This window comes from Mercenaria mercenaria, chromosome 9 (genome assembly GCF_021730395.1).
Source record: "Mercenaria mercenaria strain notata chromosome 9, MADL_Memer_1, whole genome shotgun sequence".
NCBI classification, from domain to species: Eukaryota; Metazoa; Mollusca; class Bivalvia; order Venerida; family Veneridae; genus Mercenaria; species Mercenaria mercenaria.
Genome location: NC_069369.1, coordinates 77261121 through 77284445, shown reverse-complemented (window position 1 = coordinate 77284445; position 23325 = coordinate 77261121). Strand labels below are relative to the sequence as shown.

At 32.8% G+C, this 23325-nt stretch overlaps 1 protein-coding gene across 3 annotated transcripts in view; it reads left to right on the top strand.

Annotated features, from left to right (window-relative positions):
• LOC123547536 (protein dachsous-like) overlaps window positions 1-23325 on the top strand; it is a 128843-nt gene that overhangs the window by 75379 nt on the left and 30139 nt on the right. Inside the window, exons 31-37 of one of the 3 annotated variants that reach the window (XM_053551795.1) lie at window positions 605-682; window positions 3119-3280; window positions 4172-4288; window positions 10627-10721; window positions 13660-13709; window positions 15093-15241; window positions 16168-16275. In XM_053551795.1, coding sequence (XP_053407770.1) covers window positions 605-682; window positions 3119-3280; window positions 4172-4288; window positions 10627-10721; window positions 13660-13709; window positions 15093-15241; window positions 16168-16244 — 728 coding nt within the window. In that variant the 3' untranslated portion in view covers window positions 16245-16275. Of the gene's footprint in view, window positions 1-604; window positions 683-3118; window positions 3281-4171; window positions 4289-5082; window positions 5214-10626; window positions 10722-13659; window positions 13710-15092; window positions 15242-16167; window positions 16276-23325 lie in introns of those variants that run through there. The other 2 variants (XM_053551794.1, XM_053551796.1) reach the window with 2 other exon arrangements.

Here is a 23325-nt window from a genome sequence, read left to right as displayed (position 1 = left end):
AGAACACGCTTAAATGCTTTGTTTTTCTTACTGAAATATAACTACAAGTATTGTTTTCTTGCGATCCAAGGTGGTGTTTCTTTACTTGCTTGTTTTGTAAATTTTATGTGTATGTTCTAGTCTGTCTTTGTGTGTATGTAGACATGTTTCTTATGTACACATTCATTTAAACATTGCTATGGTGATTTATCATTTTATCAGGGGTACGGTCTTTGAAAATATATATTTCTGGCAGGTATCTGGCTCTGTTTTGAACGTGATTTCTAACATGCAGAATGGTTCCACTTGTACATTTATGTGTTTTAAATATGTATGTACAAAATATCAAACGATTCTAATAATCATTGTTTTAACGATTGGTTAATGTTCGATATATCTGTATAATACATATAAACATTGTAATAATGTTTTATGTAATAAAATGTTTGGTATTGGTATATAATAAGTAAACTACGTTGTATGTCGCTTATTGGTTTTGGTTTATTGAATCCAGCGTCTGACAGTGAATGACCTAACAATAAATATCAAACGCTAGTAAAAAGACACATTGAAACAAAGACACACTTTGCAACTATCAACTATGGTCCTGTCGTTTTCATTTTAGGTACGGTTGTTTTTGATGTGCAGGCAACAGATAAAGACGTCACTACCCAAAATAATGTGCTTTCTTACACAATCACAGGTAAGTATACTATTTCACTCATACGTGCACATTTACAAATTTTTGGTAAAACAACCATTTTTAGCTCGACTATACGAAGTATATGGAGAGCTATCCTACTCAACCCGGCGTCGGCGTCCTTCCGCGTCCCCACCTTGGTATTTTTTTGTACACTTTCTCTTTCTTCTCCTTATCTTTGTAATTACTTGATGGATTTGTTTCAAACTTAAAATAGTTATTCCTCATCATCACCCAAATCATATGGCACAAGGGCCATAACTCTCACTCCAATATTTCATGAATTATCCCCCTTTTTACTTAGAATTTCAGGTTAAAGTTTTGATGCACTTTTACTATATCTTAATTATTACTCATTGGATTTGATTCAAACTTAAAGTAGTTGTTTAACAACATCACTCACATCATATGACACAAGAGCCATAACACTTGCACCAACATTTGATGAATTATCTCCCCTTTTTACTTAGAATTTCAGGTTAAAGTTTTGGTGCACTTTCACTCTATCTCAGTTATTACTAAATGGATTTGATTCAAACTTTAAATAGTTATTCCACCTTATCACCCACAACATATGTCACAAGGTGCATAACTCTGGCACCAATATTTCATGAATTATGCCCCCTTTTTACTTAAAATTTCAGGTTAAAGTTTTGGTGCACTTTCACTCTATCTCAGTTATTACTAAATGGATTTAATTCAAACTTTAAATATTTGTTCCACCTTATCACCCACATCATATGTCACATAACTCTGGCACGAATTTTTCAGTTATGCTCCCTTTAAGGTTAATTTTGATTCATTTTCACTGTATCTTAATAATTACTGAATGGATTTGATTCAAACTTGAAGTAGTTGTTCCACATCATAACCCACATCATATGACACAAGGTGTGTAACTCTTGCACCAACATTTTATGAATTATGCCCCCTTTTTGCTTAGAATAATACTTATTTAGTGTTTTGATACACTTTATCTTTGTCCCTCTTATAGCTCAATATTTTTGACACAGACTCAAGCTATTGTGCAGCTGGAGTCATTAAACACTCCAGTGACAGCTCCAGCTTCCTCAGAAGTGCCCAGCTTCTCTATCCAGCATCGAAATAGTCGAGCGCGCTGTCTCTTGTGACAGCTCTTGTTTATTTTACTTCCAAATATTTACGTTCACCAAGTTCTTTTTCATTGAAAACGACGTTCTTTTTGTATAAACAGCAAAAGGAAAGACGCGAAAGTTAATAGGATCGGCAAGTTAAACATGAATCGCTAGCACTATTCTTTGATTTGCCGATCCTATTCTGTCGTTAATTTCGCATAAACACCGAAAAACAGATTTCATTTCTTCGATAAATCAATATGATATAGAGATTGATCGAGTGATCTGTATGGACCTCGGGGAAAAAACGGTTTTAAACTTGAAATACGTGAAAGTCATCAAATACTTGAATCAGTATTATTTAAAAACTAGATCATAACATGGGAAGACTTTATTTTATTTATTAGCCCTATATATTAGAAGGTCGTACGCATGTAATAATGTACATGCCTTCATTATAAGCCCATTTTGAAAGCAACAGACATATTAAAAAATGCCGTCCACCAGTCATTCATCTGTTTGTCCGGTCGTCCATCCTTCCGTAAACATTTTTGTTTCCGAACTCTTCAGACATTAAGTATAAAGCTATGACTTTCAACTTAATACAATGACTAAGTACCACTAGTTGAAGATTCTTATTTAATTTGGGTCTGTGGCTCAAATGTCAAAATCACAAGGACTTATTTTCTTGTACATTTTTCGTCTCGATTCCGGATTCTAGGTCATAGCTACAGCATTTAAATTTTAGACATTGTTAGTACCACTATTAGAAAGATCCCTATCAATTTTATGTTCAGTGGGTCAAAGATCAAGGTCGAAGGAACTTCACTTAATTTCTGATAATTTCTAATATTTTGAACATTCCCTGGCTCTGAGTCAAAAAATACACTTAGCTGTGGTTTTCAAAATTTACACTATAACAGGAATGTCAGCCTCTTACCTCCTACCCCACACCCGTTTTTTCATTCTCAGCTGAGTTAAATTTCTCGACATTTTATCTTAGTTTCTCCCATCATGATCTCGCAAACGCACACACGTAACATTTCTAGTATCTCCTTTCCAAGCTATCCATACTCCTTCCCCAACATGTACCTCCAAAGTATTCAATGATGCCTGTCTTAATCTGCTTATTATGCCCTGTTAGGCGAAAACCTTGTTTTTGATTGTATTAAATTTGTTATAGAGTATTTGTGTATTATATAAATGATGTTTTTAGGCAATTTTATGACATGTGTATTTCAAATAGATTCGTCTTGTAACTACAATTAAAGATATAATGATGGAATGGGAAGAATATCTATCTACATTATTTTATTCAACTTAATTTCAACACTGTTCTTTACAGCAGGGAACGATGATAAAGTGTTCACAATAGATGCAGTCAACGGATCTCTAAGCTTAAATAAAACGTTGACCAAAGAAACATACAATATGGAAGTGATGGTGTCAGATAGCGGTAGTACTATTCTAACGGCAACGACTAATGTATCAATTTTTGTTGACGCCAGTAAGTAATAATTGGAACCGGGCAAAAATCCTTTAAAGTTGTAATTGAAATGATCTCAAAATAACATCTTTAAAATTGCCTATTACCCAGAAAATAGATCTAATAAATTGCATTTATGTGATATCTTACCGACAGAATCATATTTATGTAATCAAAGGAATCGTAAAGGCGGTAGCATTATCTGACATTTTTCAGTTTTCATGTATTCTGTTAGAGAACAAAAATACCATATACATAGAGTTAGATCCTAGATGGAATTTTTTTGATTACTTTTTATGAAATTTTGTAGTTATCTCCCATTATTACGAAGTAAGTATTAAAATAGTGCATTATTTCTATTGATTGCAATATAAGTTCTAATTTTACATTTGCTTTTGATACATAATGGGATATTTCAACTACCTGAAACAAACGGCAAGTTTTTAAACAGCCTATAGCTAAGGAATTAATTTATTTTCAATCTGTTTTGGTTGCGCAATCTCTTTTCGTGTTTCTCTTCGTGTTAAAGCACGCCCATTTGAACGAGATGTCCCTTTGATATTGCATTGTTTCTGTATAAAAATTATTTTTTTTATTCAGTGTTGTTATGTCTCTGTTCTTATTGGATCATGGTGTTCAACCAAGATCTATGTAATAGAAGTCTATATAAGCCGGTGCTTCGGGGAGCATGAGGGTTGTTACACTTTCTATTACCTGTCAGGAATAGACACAGTCAAGCCAAATCTACTATTATTTTGCTAGGTGGCATTCTTTGCTTCTAAGTAATATATATATATATATATATATATATAACACCAGTGAAAATCAATTTTATTCTTAACTTCAAATCTATGGTCAAGTGTTTCTTTGATTAATATGTGAAGGTTCTAAGCAGTGATTTAAAATGTTTAGATGTGATTGACGAGTGCTCGACCAACCCATGTCAGAATGGAGGCAACTGCTCATCATCGGTGAATGTCTATATATGTCAGTGTGTACCTGGAAATGCCGGCACTAACTGTGAAAAATGTAAGTCATTAAAGTTTGATACACCTGTCATTCTGATGCAACTATATAACATCTGCGATTTGCTGTCATTTGATATACCTGTCATTTTAATGCACCTGCATAACATGTGCGAATTTGTTTGCTGTCATTTGATACACCTGTTATTCTGATGCACCTGTATAACAACTGCGAATTTGCTGTCATTTGATACACCTGTCATTCTGATGCACCTGTATAACACATGCGAATTTGCTGTCATTTAATACACCTGTCATTCTGATGCACCTGTATAACACGTGCGAATTTGCTGTCATTTGACACACCTGTCATTCTGATGCACCTGTATAAAATGTGCGAATTTGCTGTCATTTGATACACCTGTCATTCTGATGCACCTGTATAACATGTGCGAATTTGTTTGCTGTCATTTGATACCCCTGTCATTCTGATGCACCTGTATAACATCTGCGAATTTGCTGTCATTTGATACACCTGCCATTTTTGATACACCTGTATAACATGTGCGAGTTTGCTGTCATTTCACACACCTATCATTCTGATGCACCTGTATAAGGTCTGCGAATTTGCTGTCATTTGTTATTTCTGTCATTCTGATGCACCTGTATAACATCTGCGGATTTGCTGTCATTTGATACACCTGCCATTTTTGATACAGCCTGTCTTTTTGATATATCTCTTTAGATGATAGCTCTATGGAACTAAAAATATCATTAAGTCGTAAATTTATTTACATGAACTAATAATCTTATGATAAATACGAACCTTTTAGTTGATTACTGCATTTTATTTTTCAGAATAAAAGATATTCACGTGCTTTGTCACAAGTACATGAAACAATGGCAAATATAGAATCGGTTAAGGCAACAGTGGCATAACATCGCTGTCTTAGTTATATATGAGCCGCACCATGAGAAAACTAACATAGTGGCTTTGTGACCAGCATGGATCCAGACCAGCCTGCGCATCCGTGCATTCTGGTCAGGATCCATGCTGTCGCTTTCAAAGCCTATTACAATTAGAGAAACGGTTAGTGAACAGCATGGATCCTGACGAGACTGCGCGAATGCGCAGGCTGGTCTGGATCCATGCTGGTCACAAAGCCACTATGTTGGTTTTCTGATGGTGTGGCTCATATTTCAATAACATCCATGCGTATTTCGGAAAGATATTTGCAAGACATACACCCTGAAAGACAATAAAAGACAATGATAATTTAAGATGTCTTATCCCAGAATGAATCTTCTCCATTTTCCCAAATTAAAATATTGAACTGAAACAAAAATGTTATTTTTGTAGTGCGATGAAGACGATACATGCAAATTACAGTTGTTACATTTTTGTTGTTTTTTTCTTTTTCTTTTTTTTTCTTTTAGTTTTCAATCGGACTGATGTGAAAAAAGTACAATTATACGTTATCACTGGTCAAAACAACTTTATCATTTCACCAAACATTGTGCCTGGTTATGCTAATATTAGTAAAATTGAAAAATTTTCTACATTTACACATGAAAAATGTTAATACTAAACTTTTATTTACACAAACTTTGGTCATTGTTATTTTCGCCCTTATTAAGTTACAGTATATGTTTTTATGTAATGTTGTTAAGGTGCATTACGTGTTTACGGTTTGTTGATGTTTGACGTCATTTTCAAAAGTCATTCAGTTATATTTGATCTCCGCAACATTACATAAATTAGATTTAGCAGACGAAGGACTTAAATCAGACGTGAATTATTGCCTGTCAAGATTCCGACTTCTATATTGGACGATTTAACCCCTCACAACTGACCTTATCTACTCGCGTATTTAGAGGCTTGATAAACGTGAATAGTATGTAATCTTAAGCAAAAAATAGCATACTAGTATTCATTAAAAACTGACAAGGTTACGTTTGTAAAAAAATAGCTTCGCTCCGCATTAAAAAATATCCATTCGTATTTTTTTTAATCAAAATTGAATATGATTGTTTTACTGTAGTATGTTTTCTGAATAACAGCCGAAATTTAGAAAGTTTTGTCGCGTCGCTTTTAGGTAATTGCCTGTTATGCGCTGATTTTAGGCCAACAAGTTCACGTTTATTCGACATAACCGTTTCTAATTGTTTTTTAATTCCCCGCCACGAGTGGTGGGGGTTATGGGAATGGTCTCCGTCCGTCCTTCCGCAACATTTTGTTTCCGCTCTGTATCTCCTAAACCCCTTGAAGGATTTTCATGGAACTTGGATCAAATGATCTTCTCATCAAGACGATATGCAAAACTCATAAATCAGCCATGTCAGCTCAAGGTCAAGGTCACAACTCAAGGTCAAAGGTTTGAGCCTTCCATTTTTTGTCCGCTCGGTATCTCCTAAACCCCTTGAAGATTTTTTTTATCAAACTTTGGTGAAATGATCACCTCATCAGGGCGATGTGCAGAACTCGTGAGTCAGCCATGTTGGCTCAAAACCAAAGTCACAACTCCAGGTCAAAGGTTTGAGCCTTCAATTTTGTTTCCGCCCTGTATTTCCTAATCCCCTTGAAGGATTCATATGAAACCTGGGTCAAATGATCACATGTCAGTTCAAGGTCAGGGTCACAGCTTAAGGTCAAAGGTTTACCCTTTCATTATCCACAATAGTTGCGGGGGATTTAGCTGTCTTCAGACTGCCTTGTAAAGTATTGACAAGATACGCAACATTCAAATAAGCGTGAAATTACATTTAGTTATCCAATCATTTAGTAATTGTGATAGCTTTTATGGAATATGTAATCACACAGGCGGCCAAACTATAATTAGATAACTGATCCGAATATCTACCGTTCAGACTCGAAATACGGAATTTTAAGGAATAGGCTATAATCTGAGATTATGGCATTCATTTAGAGTGATAAAAATATTATCACATCAGTGGAAACACTAGTGTAAATTTCCTTTCAGAGACCTTATTATCTGCGTGGTCATATTCGAAGTTCGACAAGCAAGACAAGAAACATGTATTATTTGAAACTCTTCTAACATATACAAAACTATTGCTAAAATATTTTCAGCAAAAGAGGGTTATAGACCTGTACCTATTTCACAACGCAAGTAATTAAGATAAATTAAATATTTTGTATAATGTGTACTATATTTATGTAGTATTTTTACAAAAATGACAATATTTGTCTATAATAGCACAAAATATTACACATTTCTTCAGAGCTATTAGGCCGATCTTGAGCACGTGTTTGGTGAGCTCAAAAAGACATGATGAATCAGAAAATAGCGCGTAGGCCTGCACATATTTCTTGACGCATATTTTACGATTTTTATCCCTTCTTTATACTAGGTATACGACATATTACCTTAGAGTACAAGTAGTTACAGATTTATTTCACGGTCAATATATAGTTTTGCGGACTTGCGAAAAATTCATATTGACCTAGGACTAAATCTCCAGTCAGTATCAATTTTCACAGGTCAGCGAAACTAAATTATTGACCTCAAAATTAGTCTATAAATGTATGATCATACACGAGACATACGATATACTGTAATATTGCTTGAGGATAAGTTCAGTTATTTGAGCGGCGCCATGAGAAAACCAACATAGTGGCTTTGCGACCAGCATGGATACAGACCGCAGTCTGGTCAGGATCCATCCTGTACGCTTTCAAATCCTATTGCAGTTAAAGAAACTGTTAGCGACCAGCATGGATCCTGACCAGACTGCGCGGATCATTGCTGGTCGCAAAGCCACTATGTTGGTTTTCTCATGGCGCGGCTCATTTGTAGATTGCTTTCTGCACGCTTCCGTTAAAGTATCTATCACAGACTGTCTGTTTGTTACCGGTACTTTCGCTCTATTTTTTTCTGAAATAGTGTCTTCACATCTTTTTCCTGGTCTCTATTGTATGCAATCAGAATATCAAATGAAATAACCCCCTGTAACATTTTGCCAGCCATTTGATAGGTGAGGATTTTATTGGTTTGTTCACCGCTTAGTTCTGTTTGCAGAAAATTGATGTTTGCTCTGAATTTCATATGTATGGAGTAAAAGTAGTTCTATTTTGCAGTACCAACTTTCCGCGGTACATCAGCACTATAAATCAACTGTTTATTTTGTCTAATTATGTGAGCTTCTGTCGGTAGGTTCATGACTGTTTTTCGTGAAATATTAATTAAAATTCAAGATCATCTCCACTGGTACACACTTGCTTCCGAGAAAGCGATGGATAATTTCCCGCACCCGTATCGTATACCGTATAAAAATATGTAGACATGCCTATACATTATCGCTTGAAAGTCTTCTTCTTTTTTTTTGCTTTACGTGAAGATATGGTATGAGATACTGGTCCAGAACTTTATCCGTCAAATAATTGAATGTAGATGGGTAGAGACGTGTAATGATTCTTCTTCCTACAGTGGAGTTAGGTGATATCTTTGGATTTACTTTCTTCAAATATCTTGTCTTGTGGCCATTTTTTCTTAACTTCTGTACAAATCGGTCCTTGATGTCGTGGACTTATTATTCTTGCTCTTCCATCTTGTTGTTTCTGTTTTAAAAAATAACCGTTGTAATCTCATTGAAGACAGTAGACGACATTCAAAATTTGTTCAGAAGGTAACAATTCAGCTCCGAGAAACGGGATATAAAATACGAAAACGCGCATGCATGTGACTAATTAATTACAATCTATTACCGTTAACTGTTACTGTGTAAAAAAAAACTTGAGGCATCTTAGCTACCTATCCTATTTCATTTTTTAACATTTTACCAGACACTAACCTTACCTAACCTTATGGGCCATATATTCACATTCACGTCATTTATTTCAGCGTCGAAAAATGTTACTGTAGTGATGCTTAAAACGTTCTTACAAATACGAAACGTTACGGCAAAACTTTCTATTTTTACTATATATTTACGGGACGTATTAGTGTAAAACATATTCAGCTTTGATAAAAAAATTACGGGTGGATATTTTTTAATGCTGAGCGAAGCTATTTTGTTTGTGGAAAATTCTAACTAAAAAACAAAACTCGTTTTTTTCTCTGATTTCATAAGAGTAATTCCGATTAAATCATGGGATGGAGTTCCATGTCTATTGCTGGTGCAATAATTTCAAGGCAGATTTTGTTCCGTATATTTGACGTCAACATGTCAAAAGTGCGCGAAATAGTCATGTAGAAATCAAGGTATATTACACAGCACGAGAGTTTCGTGTAACTGGTAACTACTGTTTGCTCGATTTATTCTGGTAACAATTCTGTTAACGATTTATTCTGGTCACACTGGTATAAAGTGGCCATATTTTTATGATAGAAAATATTAAAATCAGAGCTTACAAATTAAAGACGGAGTTTCTTTTAGGTCATCCTAAAACGTGATTTTTTTTCTGAATTCTGTCATATCCATGGTGGTTTTATAGCAAAGTAAGAGCAGTTTTTGTGTTAGAATTATCAAGAGAGTCACACACGTCTTTAAGAAAGTAAAGTAAGTCTGTTGTGGTATTTTGAAATGGAACAGCCATCATATTCGTACTATTTGAAATTAAAGGTTTGTACTTGGTGGGTACCCCATTTGAGGACACCTTACCAAAAGTTCAAGTGTTTAGACTGCATCGAAAAGCTATTTCAAATAAGTTCCAAGGTTTCGTTACAAACAAGCTTTGATAAATAAGTATAAACTAAGTAAAATTCAATATTTGCTTCAATAATGTTCCATAATACAGGCGTATTTGTGTACGGAAAATCAAAGTATATGTTTGAATAATTGATAGGGCGTCCGATAGTTTTTATTTGGCAATGCAGCATTGTGTGTTTTGCCAGTATCATTGCAAAAGTAAATACCGTACATAACATTCAAGAATTTAAGTTATTAAAGAGTTCATGTCAGTTGTTCAGTTATATAGTGTTAAAGGTGACTTTGTTACAGTAACAGTCAAATTGTTTCGTTGTGTAGTTCGGAGCCAAGGAGTGACATGTTCAAAAGCGTTACCCTATTTTTAACCCTTAGCCTGCTGGCGGCAAGTGATTCTGCCTTTGCGACCAGTGCAGACCAAGATCAGCCTGCACATCCGTGCAGTCTGATCATGGTCTGCACTGTTCGCCATTCAGTCAGTATTTTTTGGTAAGCACTCCTTTTAACTGTTAATGGTACTGTCCACATTGAAAGTTGGACTAGTTCAATATAGAAATTTAGCTGGGTAAGGGTTAAATTAAGAACATAATCAGCATATATTTATACATTTGTTTGCAAACAAGTAACACTTTAACACTTTTAAATGTGCATGAGTGTATGCAAAATATCTATGTTATGTCGAACAGATCATGTAAGGGGACATAAATAGACTCTTAATTGTTTTATCTATTTTAGTCTCAGTACATATTATCATGATAATGGATAGAGACTGTCCAGATCTGGAGAATCCTTCCGTATATGCGAAAGAAAAGAACAATTATGAAAACTCGGTACGTGTTGATTCTTGTTATTTCGGGATTTTTTTTTTTTTGTTATATGCAGAAAGAAATCTGCTAATACAGTTAGGACTACTCTCAAGTCATATATCAATTTGGCACAAATATCTTTTTGAAATACTAAACCAGGTATTTTAGGGCCTTCTATATTTTGAAGTAATTATTCTATTCATTCGTCTGTACGCACGTCGGCCTGTGCGTGTCTGGACCATAACTTTGAGCACGAAGAATAGTACGAGTAGACTCGAGAACACGTGACTTGGAAGTGTTGAGTGTAGTGTGCAAAATCTGTCAGTCTTTTATCAAAGTCAAAGACAGGATGTTTCTGGGCAGTCTTAAGTATTGTGTTTTCTTATCCAAGTCATATTTTTGTGACTTGTAACTCAATTTTGTTTGCAATTGGTCATATATTTTTAAAACATTGTGGAATGTATGTTTCAGATGAGGCCTGTATATCACAAGGGCTATGATTCTGTTATCCAATCCTGATTTGATTTAAGGTTGTGGACCCATGATGACAGTCGGCAAATTACATATTTTCCTTATGTCATTTCGGTATTTTCCGTTGTTTTTTTTACGGAAAGGCACAAGCGTGTTGAACTAGATTTACAACAAATCAATATGAAAATGTGTAATCACACAGAAATTGACCGGTGTCACTATGGTTTCACTTAAACCTGGTATAAATAATATAATGAGCAACAATTTTCGGTTGGATATCTTACTGAAAAGTCAATGTCTCTTGAGCATAAAAAGAAAATATATATTGTATTTTTTATTCGGCCCCGATTTTATTATCTTTTATGATTTTGTTTTACTAGTAGAAAAATCTTTAGCACAACCTTGTTTTTGTGAAGCCCAGACACCATATACAATATGTCAAACAATCTTAACAGAAATACACGTGCACCAATACACGTGCACCAATATATCGTTATGTCTCCTCTTATATTCAAGTTCAGTTACATCAGTTTAGTCTGAAATACAAGTATATCAATTTAGTTCATAATTATTCCTTATAACAAACAAACTGGTTTAATTAAAGATTTATAAGAATAACAAAATGGCCCTAAATATAACATTGATGTTCAGTATTACAATCTAAGATTGGCTAACATCCCGCTAAATGTTTAAGGTCAAGGTCAGCATTATTTGAAACGGTCTTAGATTTAGCACTTTGCGACTAAACTATAACTTTGTTACTGTCTTGTTCAAATTTTCTTTCTGTATAATTATCCCTTTTTCTTTATTAGTCCCCTACTGGTTGAAAACCAGTTTCGGGGACTATAGGAATGCGCTTTTCCGTCATTCCTTCATTCTGTCTTCTGTCATTCCGTCATTCCTTCATTCCGTCCGTCCGCAATTTCGTGTCCGGTCCATAACTCTTTTATCCATGAAGGGATTTTAATATTACTTGATACAAATGTTCCCCATGATAAGACGACGTGTCATGCGCAAATCCCGGAGCCCTTGCTCAAAGGTCAAGGTCACAATTGGGGGTCAAAGGTCAATAGGGCTTCTATCCTGTCCGGTCCATAACTCTGCCATCCATGAAGGGATTTTGATATTACTTGGCACAAATGTTCCCCATGACGAGACAACATGTCATGCGCAAAACCCTGACCCCTGGCTTAAAGGTCAAGGTCACAATTGGAGGCCAAAGGTCAATAGGTTTTTTTTCCTGTCCAGACCAGAACTATGTCATCCATCAAGGGATTACAATATTACTTGGCATAAATGTTCCCCATGATGAGACGACATGTCATGCGCAACACCCAGAACCCTAGCTTAAAGGTCAAGGTCACACTTTGAGATCAAAGGTCAATAGGATGTTTTTCCTGTCTATAACTTTGTCATGCAAAACAGGATTTAAATATCAGCTGGCACAAACATTCCCCTGGATGAGACAACATGTTGTGCGCCCGGGCCCTAGGTCTAAGGTCAAGGTCATACTTAGAGGTCAAAGGTCATACTCAAGAATGACTTTGTCTGGAGCATTTAATCTTTGTGCATGGAGGGATTTTAATGTAATTTGGCACAAATGTTCACCATCATGAGACGAATTGTCATGCGCCAGAACCAAGTCCCTGGGTCTAAGGTCAAGGTCATACTTAGAGGTCAAAAGTCAAATTCAAGAATGACTTTGTCCGGAGCATTTCTTCTTCATGCCTGGAGGGATTTTGATGTAACTTGGCACCACCATGAGGCACACTTTTTAGAATTACGTCCCTTTGTTGTTACTATAAATAGATTATATTTTAACTTTTTTATTACTGGCCGTAGGGAAAAATCGAGACCACTTTTCTGTGGTACAACATGCATGTTACATTCAATTTTTAGGTGTATTCTGATCTATCTCTACCTGCTAAAGAGTTTCTTGTGGACTTACATTATATAGATTTTTTTGTAGGATTAATTTCACTCTGTTGTTACTATAAATAACTTTTATGATAACTTTTTGCATAATCAGCCAAAAAAAATCCAAATGAAAACAACTGTACGTTTTTATATAATTATGCACATTTTAATCCAAATGCTTTGTTATATTATATTGTATGCATAGTACAATATTGTTTATACATCATTAACAGATATCAGTTCATTATGTTATACTGCAGTAGAGAAAATTAGGTGCCTTCCAGTAGGGGACTTTGTATTGCATGGCAATACTTCATTCACTTGTTTATCATGTATTCCTTATTTGTATCAGCATTATTATTGTTTAAGCTGCAATGGGTACATACAAAAAAGTACACAATGAAAAATATTATGATTTGGCAGTGTCTTTGCAGATACGATAGAATATATATATAGAATTCAATCGACATTGTATGTGCTTAAATGTTTGCAAAATGTTTAATGTGAATACAATTTATGTTTTTGTCAGTGTAAAATTGTCACCTCAATTTGAAACGTAAAATATATATTTCAGATTCAAAGAAGCCTGAATGTCTCTACGAGAGTGGTTGTTACAAACATAACGTAAACTTTTTTGTATTGTTTTATTAACTTTATTTGACTTTGAACCTTTAAAGATTTACCAATAAACTTGACGTAGAGCCTTTCAAATTTACCGATAAATTTGACTTCGAACCTTTCATGTTTACCAATAAAATTGGCTTCGAACCTTTCATGTTTACCAATACAATTGACTTCGAACCTTTCATGTTTACCAATAAACTTGACTTCGAACCTTTCTTGTTTACCAATGAACTTGACTTCGAACCTTTCATGTTTACCTATAAACTTGATTCGAAGCTTTCATGTTTACCGATAAACTTGACTTGGAACCTTTCATGTCTACCGATAAACATGATTTCGAACCTTGTATGTTTACAGATAAACTTGACTTCGAACGATTCAGGTTTACCGATAAACTTGTCTTGGAATTTTTCAGATTTACCGGTAAGCTTGACTTCGAACCTTTCATGTTTACCGATAAACTTGAATTTGAACATTTCAGGTTTACCGGTAAACTTGACTTCGAACCTTTCAAGTTAACCGATAAACTTGACTTCGAACCTTTCAGGTTTACCGGTCAACTTGACTTTGAACCTTTCATGCCTTTCAGATTTACCATTTAACTTGACTTCGAATCTTTCAGGTTTACAAATAAACTTGATTTGGAACCTTTCATATTTACCAATAAACTTGACATTGAACCTTTATGTTTACCAATTAACTTAACTTTGAACCTTTCAGATTTACCGATAAACTTTAAACTGGATTTTGAACGTTTTAGGTTTACCTATAAACTTGACTTGAACCTTTCAGGTTTACCGATAAACTTAACTTCGACCTGACCTTTCAGATTTACCAATAAACTTGACTTTGGACCTTTCAGATTTACCGATAAACTTGACTTCGAACCTTTCAGGTCTACCAAAAAACTTGATTTGGAACTTTTCATGTTTACCAAACTTGCCTTCGAACCTTTCAGGTTTTCCAACAAACATATCAATTAATCAAGACCTTCTCGTTATGTATTGCCTGACAGCTCAGACGAAACTTGATTTGGAACTTGCCTTCGAACCTTTCAGGTTTTCCAACAAACATATCAATTAATCAAGACCTTCTCGTTATGTATTGCCTGATAGCTCAGACGAACAGTAATATTGGCTCATGAGGACGTTAGCAGTATTTTTCGAGCAGTTACACATAATCAGAAACTTTCTGATAGACCGGAAGTGTACAGATACATTACATTTATTTGCGTTTCATTTTATTCTCATAAAACATGTATAAGTAGGTAAAGCTTTAATACTGCATGTCATCTTTTAAAAAAATTAATAGAGGAATCGCTTGATGTCAGAATAACTTTTGAAATTTGGTATGCATTTTTAAAGACTTTGTTTTTGTTTACAGATGTGGCTCACTGCACTTTGAATCAAATCTCGAAATTGATAAAAATGATGCAGAACAGCTTGCCAAAGAATTATCAGTTATAAGCAATTCTATAAAATATGATGGTCAGGTCGTCCCTATTATTGAGTTTAAAATCAATGACATTCCAGGTACGTTTATAATGTTTTTTTCTCCTAGTATCTATATTTCAGTTCTTGCAAAATAAGCACTGAGTGGAGTGTTTCATTTAAATAAAAATGATTTTTATTCCCCGTAGGTGGGCATATTAAAATCGCACTGCCGTCTGCCCGTCCGTGTGTTTGTGTATGTGTGCGTCCATGTAAATTCTTGCCCGGGCAGTAACTCTGCCATCCATAAACTTAAGGGAATTTGAAATAACTTTGCATAAATGTTAACCATAATAAGGAGACATGTCAAGCATAAGACCCAGACCCCTAGCTTCAAGTTCAAGGTCACACTTAGAGGCCAAAGTTAAAACAGGGTCTGTTTCGTGTCCGGTCCATAACTCTGACATCCATGCAGGAATTCTGAAATAACTTGGCATAAATGTTCACCATAATTACACGACGTATCTTGCGCAAGACCCAGACCCCTAGCTACAAAGTCAAGGTCACAGTTAGAATTCAAAGGTTAACAGGGTCTGTTTTGTGTCCGGTCTATACCTCAGCCATCCATGAAGGATTTTAAAATAACTTGGCTTGAATATTTACCATAATTAGACAACGTGTCATGCACATGACCCCGATCACTAGCTCCAAGGTCAAAGGTAAACAGGGTCCGTTTTCGTGTCCGTATCATAACTCTGCCATCGATGAAGGGATTTTGAAATTACTTGGCATAAATGCTCGGGAGCATTTGTCACTAATAGTGACAGCTCTTGTTTCGAATCTACTTTTTCAATTGTCTTCAATTTCAAATTGAATGTTTTTGACGTTATATTTGAAAACAGTTCATCAGGCTTTATTCAATAAATAAGCATGAATTTTAACTGGTTAAGTACAGAAAGGACATATTTCATTGTAACCTTCATTTAAAGGGCTCCTCACATTCATTACAATAAATAACATCTTCGCAGTATCTAAGAGACCAGTACTGGTTCTTCACAGGCAAGAGGGCTTCATTTGTATCGGTGCTCTACAACGGGAACGTTAAAGAACCAGGCTGACTATTCATTAAAAGCTAGGTTAAGTTAGCTGGACATGTCTGTATCTAAAATATTTCGCTCTCTCTGTCCTTGGATTTTTGTCACTCTTTCTGTCCCTCTGGTCAGATCGGACTATATCTGTACTGATAGACGACGAAACTGGCGGCCCCAGTGGCTGACATAGTATGTAAAGCACATGTGAACGTGTTTATCATGAAAAAGGATGCTATATTAATCTGGTACAGTATGATAATATGAGGTTATTTAACAGTGCTAAGTACAATACTGAAGTCTATTGGACGAGTACAAATCAGTAATAATCCATATTTGGACGAGGCGAATGCCGAGTCCAAATATGGGTTATTACTGCTGTGTACGAGTCCAATTGAATTCAGTATTGTACTCAACACTGTTAAATTACCTCTTTATTTCACACCATAAAAAGACAGATGTAGAAAACAAAACTTCATACATTTTAACTCGCAAACAACATTAATTTAAAATACGTTCTTCTCTGATAACACATACACTCTATACATTTAGATCTACTCTCGGTGCCAAAAATTACGAAATCAACTTGTCGTGAAATTTTGAACCGAAACCATGATAATTGGATAGGAAACGTTCTAACTAAGAAATTGAGTCCTTACACTAACATGTTTCGTTCAAAAATAAGAAAGTTATCGCATCTTTTCAACAACAAAAATACTGCTCTCGCTATATACAAGGGAAGTAATTCCAAATCTCCTTATAAAGAATCGGAAGAGTTGTCCCGTCCAATATGAAAAAGATACGGATTTTTGGGACTGGAGTCCAATATGAAAAAAATATGGAATTTGTGGATTGTACATTTCGGATGTTACTATATATACTTAAGAAAATGCGACACACAGTACAATACTGGTTTCTATTGTATTGTCACGTGATAGAAAGAAAAGGTTCCAATTGGTTAAAAATATATAGGTGTGAAATAATAATTATTATTTTACTGATCTATAAACTCCGTTTAGTGTCAGTTTAACCTGAAACGTTATTTTTTCTATATTGACGTTCAGAATTCATATCGGGTGTGACGTCATTTGTGACGTCAGTTTCATGTGTCTTATCGCGTTTAAAAGTTCTTTAACTACCATATTTTCAGTTTTACTCAGGCTTAAGAACAAATTTATATCATTTATAGAATAGTGTTAGGTATAAAAGCGTGTATAATAATAAGTTTGTTAGATTCGCATCGAGAAATATGCACGCGTTTTTTCGTGGAATAATATTGCGCTTCTAAAGTAGCGCAATATTCCCGCTGCAGAACTTGTGCATATTTCCAGATACAAATATAATAACATGTAATCATCATCATTATCTTAGCTGTATCTGAGACAAATCGAAAATCATATCACATTTAGTACAAATTAATCAGAACCACAACTCTTCACTTAGATGATTGATTAAAAATTTAGAAAAATAAAATGTTTCGCCTATATAATGTCAAATACATTTTACAAATTTCACCTTTAAAGTAAATTTATTTTCCAGTAAATTCTCTATTTCGGATTCGCAAAAATGATGTTGAACACTTTGTTATTTAGATTTACTTTTAGTAAATATATCTAAATAATATTTCTTAATAGATAATTTGCTTTCTAAAAGTCTTTTAAATTCTAACTAAGTCATTAATAATATCAATCAGTGTGACAATAATTTTAATTACATGACATTGTTCGATGAGTGTGTTAATATATACCGGTACATTATTTAATAATTTAAAGATATTTCAAATTTCGTTTTAAACTGTGTCGGTTATACATTATAATCAATATGAGCTGTTACATGGGTAGTAAGCAGTAGTGGCAGATCATTTTTCATAACTTGTTAATGAGTTATTCCGTGTAAAGAAAGCAGTTTTGGATTTTCATTATTGATTAGGATGCGATTTTTCCATGTAAAGTAAGCTGTGGTGCATTTCATTACCAATAAACAATAAATATTTCATGTAATTTATAAAAGTAAACAGTGGTGGATTTTCATTATGAATTGTTAGGAGTTTTCCAGGTAAAGTAAGCAGTGGTATACTTTCATTATAGAATAAATAGAGGATATTTGTTTGTTTTGAGTGAATATGGAAATATCTCACGAGAAGGGGAAAAATTTAAAATATTTTCTCACTTCGGGTGAGATATATTCCAATTCAGGGAAAAAACAAATTTTTTTTTATTTTATTCTTTACTTTGAGATTTGCATTTTGCAACGTTCATTTTTAATCCCGGGGGGAAACAGACGCACGTAAACAACATGACGTCAGCTGCGGACGTATACAGACCTACAACAAAAAGTTCCTTTTTTTTTTATTTTTTGGCATAACGTTTAAAATTCTTTTTAAGTAAAATATTTGAATCGAAAAATAAACTATAAAGAACAAAGTGCGACTGAAATTTTTCATCCTTTTTTAAAGAAAATAATTTTGAAATTCATACACAAGTAATGAGGGTCACAGTGTGAAAATATAGATTTCATTTTTTCACAGTGTGAGTGTAAAATAGAACTATTAATGATAGAAAAAATTTTCATTAGTTAGCATAAAATAAAACGAAATATTCTTGTATTGAGCGTTGTGTAGTAACGTATGGAGTTCAATATAAATTAATTAAATTTTCCCCTGCTAGAAAATTGAGTTGTTTTAAAAAAAGAAAATGAATTTTTTTAAAATTTATAAGCGGTATGGATTTTCATTACAATTAAAATATAAGATATTTCTTATAAGAAAAGTAATTGATCATATAGGGGATATTGTCAACTTCATAAAAGGGATAAACCCCCAAGCGCTAGCTTATTGTTTTTCAATGTTTAAACCCATATCCCATACACTCGGCAGGATTTGTTTTTGTTTTATTAAAACCAATTTGTCAACCCGGGAATATGCATTAAGAATCTTCACTTTTAAGCCCAGGGTTAATAGTTTATATCAAAGATCGATCATCTTTCTTGAAACCTTTATGACATAAAAAAAAGCTTACAATCTGTCAATTTTTTACTGTTTTAAATCCCTCGTAGACCTTTAGCTTGCGGCGGCAAGTGATTCTCCTTTGTACCAGTGTGACCAAATCACCCGCAATCCTGATCATGGTCTGCACTGTTCCTATCCAGCAAAAATTTTCAGTGAAAACACCTTCAAATAATGAAGGTGCCCCCAAAATTGAATAAAGACAGTCCATTTTAAAATTTAGCGGGCAAAGGGTAATTGGGGCCGATAGATTTTTATTAAAAAATAATATGTTACATCAAACAATGGGTAAAAAGCTCTTATTTCAATATACAGAAAAAAACCCAAATGTTCAATGTATTAATAAAACAAATTAAAAGACTCTTTAAAATTTTTTTAAAATATTTATTTTTTCTATATTTTCGCATATATCAGTAAAGGGTTTTGATATATACACTTGAAACACAATTCGTTTATCCAAAATTCCCCATCTCGAAGAATTTTAAAGTCCTCCTAAAATACGTCAAGAAATCATTTTTAAATCAAATTTGGTATAAAATGCTGATCCCGGGAATTCGGATTTCAAGTTTCAACTTTATTTGTATTACAATAGGGTTTGATATTAGGGAAAGGGGGAAACCCCCTTTTCACACATTAGTAGTTAAGAATTGATGGTTTTTGGCACATTTTTTTTCAATTTTAATTAGCCCCTTTTTTTAAAAAAAAAATCCAATCCCGACCAATTCAACCCTTTTTGACCCAAATTAAATTTTTAACCCTTGACCTAAACCGATTAAAAATGCTAACCAATTTCAAAAAATTTTAAAAAATTTTATATACTTTTATGAAAACCTTAGTAAAATAAAATTAAACATTTCCACCAAATTTTTGCCAAACCCCTCCCAAGGGGCAGCAAGTGACAATGTTCCCAACTTGGCAAAACTTTGCAAAAAACGTTGGCAAACACAAATTCAACCAAATCAAACCCTGCCATTTTTTGCCAAGTGGCAGCAATGTGAAAATGTCTCCCAATTTTGGCAAACTTTTGGCAGATTATTTTTATTTGAAAAAAATTAAAGGTATTTGATTTTATTTTAAATTAGTAAGTATATTATTAGGTACACATAGTAATTAAAACTTAAAATTAATTTTTAATTTAAAAAAATCTGTTTCCATCAGGGAATGCATGTTCATCCCGACACAGGTTCATCCGATGCTTTTTATACGATATAGGTTCATTTCAAAAGAAAAAATTGATGTAACTATCCGGCATAAGCGTAAATTTTACTTTTGTTGTTGAATCGTTATAAGGATGAATGTCAATTTATTGATCTTGTGATAGATGGCTTTAATTTTTTTCTTATACTGATTTTTAACTGATAGTGTAAAAGCCCTCAGGCCTCAGTTTCTTATTTATAATATTGATAAAGTCCCAAAAAAATTAATCATTTAAATACTCCACCCCCTAAGTTAAAATGTGATTTTGGGCTTTTAACCGTTTACTGGTTTCACCTTAGGGCTGACCCTTAAAAAAATTTTAATTCTATTAATAATTCCGGTTTTTTTTTAACTAAAAACACCCCTTCATGGCACATCTATACAGCATTTTATTCTTGGTTTTGTTTATAAAATCTTTAATCTACGCATTACTAGTTCCAAATTAAATGCATTTAAATAGTTCGCCCGGCCATATTTTCAATTTTAATATACCCCAGGTTTTCGGCGGGTAAAATACTTTTTCTTTTTTTACGTAATCAATAAAGAGTGTTATTATAGTATGAAAGAAAAAAAACACTTCATATCTTACTTTTTCTATTTTTCTTCTATTTTTTTTTCTTTCTTTTAAGTTTAATAATTTTTTATTTTACAAAATCATCAATTTTTTGGGGAGCAACTTTATAAAAAAAGCATATTTTCAACTGCCTTTTTTTCTAGCTAATTGTGTTTCTTGTTTTAAGAAAGCATCTTTTTTTCTAAAATTTTTTTCCCCTTTTTTTAAAAATTTTTTTCATCATTAGTGCAATTTTCTTGACATTAGGGGTTATTGTTTTAGTATTGCAGTAATTATTTGGGGTATTAGCAGAAATTGATTCTCCTTGTTTGCTGATATTCAACTACAGAGCCCAAATCATTTATTTTTTTTTTAATTTATCATTAAATTTATCATTAAATTTCATTAATATCTTTTTTTGTAAAAACCCAAGTTTCAACCTTTGATTTTTAAATGTGACTCTAAACTTTAATGGGGTTACAATTTTTCTTCAAATTTTCTAGCTGTTTATTAACGGTTAATTGCTTCAGTTTTTAGCAAAATAACTCTCCTTGTTAATGATTTTTCAACTACAAAGTCCATTCATTTTTATGTTCTTAAATTTTAGCTTTAAAGCGCTCATATCTTTTTGAAATTTTTTTTGTAATTACTTAAGCTGAAATTTTTAAATTAGAGGTTGTCAACAATACAACCCAAATTTCAAATTTTGTTTTTTAAAGTCATCTATTTTAGAATTTTTCTTCTTTAAAACCTCTAATGCTGTGTCATGATATCCCCCTCTTTGTGAAGCTGCCTTTTTCCAGTTAGTTTTATTCGAAAGTTTTTTAAAATTTAAATTTCTAAAAAACTTTATGCTTTTTTTCAGTTTTCAGTATTTTTTTTATTTTTTTCTGTTTTAATTTCTAACGATACATTTTTTTGTAACTTTTTCTCCTTCAATAATCTTGTTTTTTTTCAATTTAACATACTACTTTTAATTCTTGAACTTGATGAAAACTTTTAAATTTTTGGTTCTAATTACTTTTTTATATTGTACTGTCAAATTAGTTTCTCTTAAAGTTTTTTAAAGAATAGTCATAGCTTTCATTTCTTCTTCTTTTTTTTTAAACCTTTGAATTAAAACTACAAAAATGAATTTTTTTTTAAAATCTTTTTTTAAATTTCCCAAAAATTTTCTTTACTTCTGTTTCTGCTTTTTTTTTATACTTTTGAATCTTCAAGTTTATAGATCTTTACATTTTGAATTTTTTAACAAAAACCCGTCTTGGAACTGCATCAGGGGTTTATTGGGATTCCTGGGTTGATTTTTTCATTCCCCCCCTATCTAATGCTCTGTTCATTGGTTATCAGTCCTTATTTTTTGAAGAACAATTCCATGCCCCTTCTAAGCTTTTTATATTGTTTTTTAGAGCATAATCACTTAAAAAATTTTATCAAATTTAACTTTACTTCACTTTCGTTTCACTTATTTGTTTTGTTCATTAAAACTCCCATTTTATTACCAAAAAGTTTTTTTTTAAAAAATTCCTTTGGTTTGTCAAAAAAGAAATCATATTTTTGATTTTTTGTTTAGCAAAAGTATCACGATCATATTTTGTTCATTACAAACCCATCATTTTCCATTTTACCTGGACTTTCAAAAAAAAATAATTAAACTTTTAATTTCGAATATTTTTTGGTGTTTTATAGTAAGACGATTTAAATAAAACCAACTTTTTTTGGACGTCCTTGAAAAAAGTTTTTTGTTTTTTCATTTTAAATTTTTTTTATCTTCACAACAAAATCAAAAATTTTACACTTTTTTTTTTTCTGATTCAAGATAAAATAACATCAATTATTTCATTATTAGAACATTAAAGTATTTCAGGGGGATCACTTTAATTTTTTTTTGAAATTTGGTTTTAAGTTTTTTAAATTTAAAAATCCTGATATTTAATTTGTTCTAGTTTTTACATAAATATAATTTACATTTTTAATAAAGGTTTTCAAAGTATAGCTTTAATGTATTTTTTTTTTTCCAAAATCCAGAAGATCCACATTTAACATTCTAAAAATGAATCGGCATAAAAGGGATAAAATTGTTTAAAGTTATTGGATTTTTCCTTTTTTGTATCATTTTTGGGTTTTTCCTTTTATAAATATTACATTATTTTACAATATCTTACATTTTTTAAATTATTTTACTTTTATTTAAAAATGCAATCAAACTTAATGAAATGATAAAAAAAAAAAATTAGTGGGGCAAAGATGAGAGATTTAGAGAAGAAATAATGAAGAAAAAAATTAAAAAACTACAAATGGGGAATGACACAAAAAATTAAAACCCAATTTACTGAAAAAATAG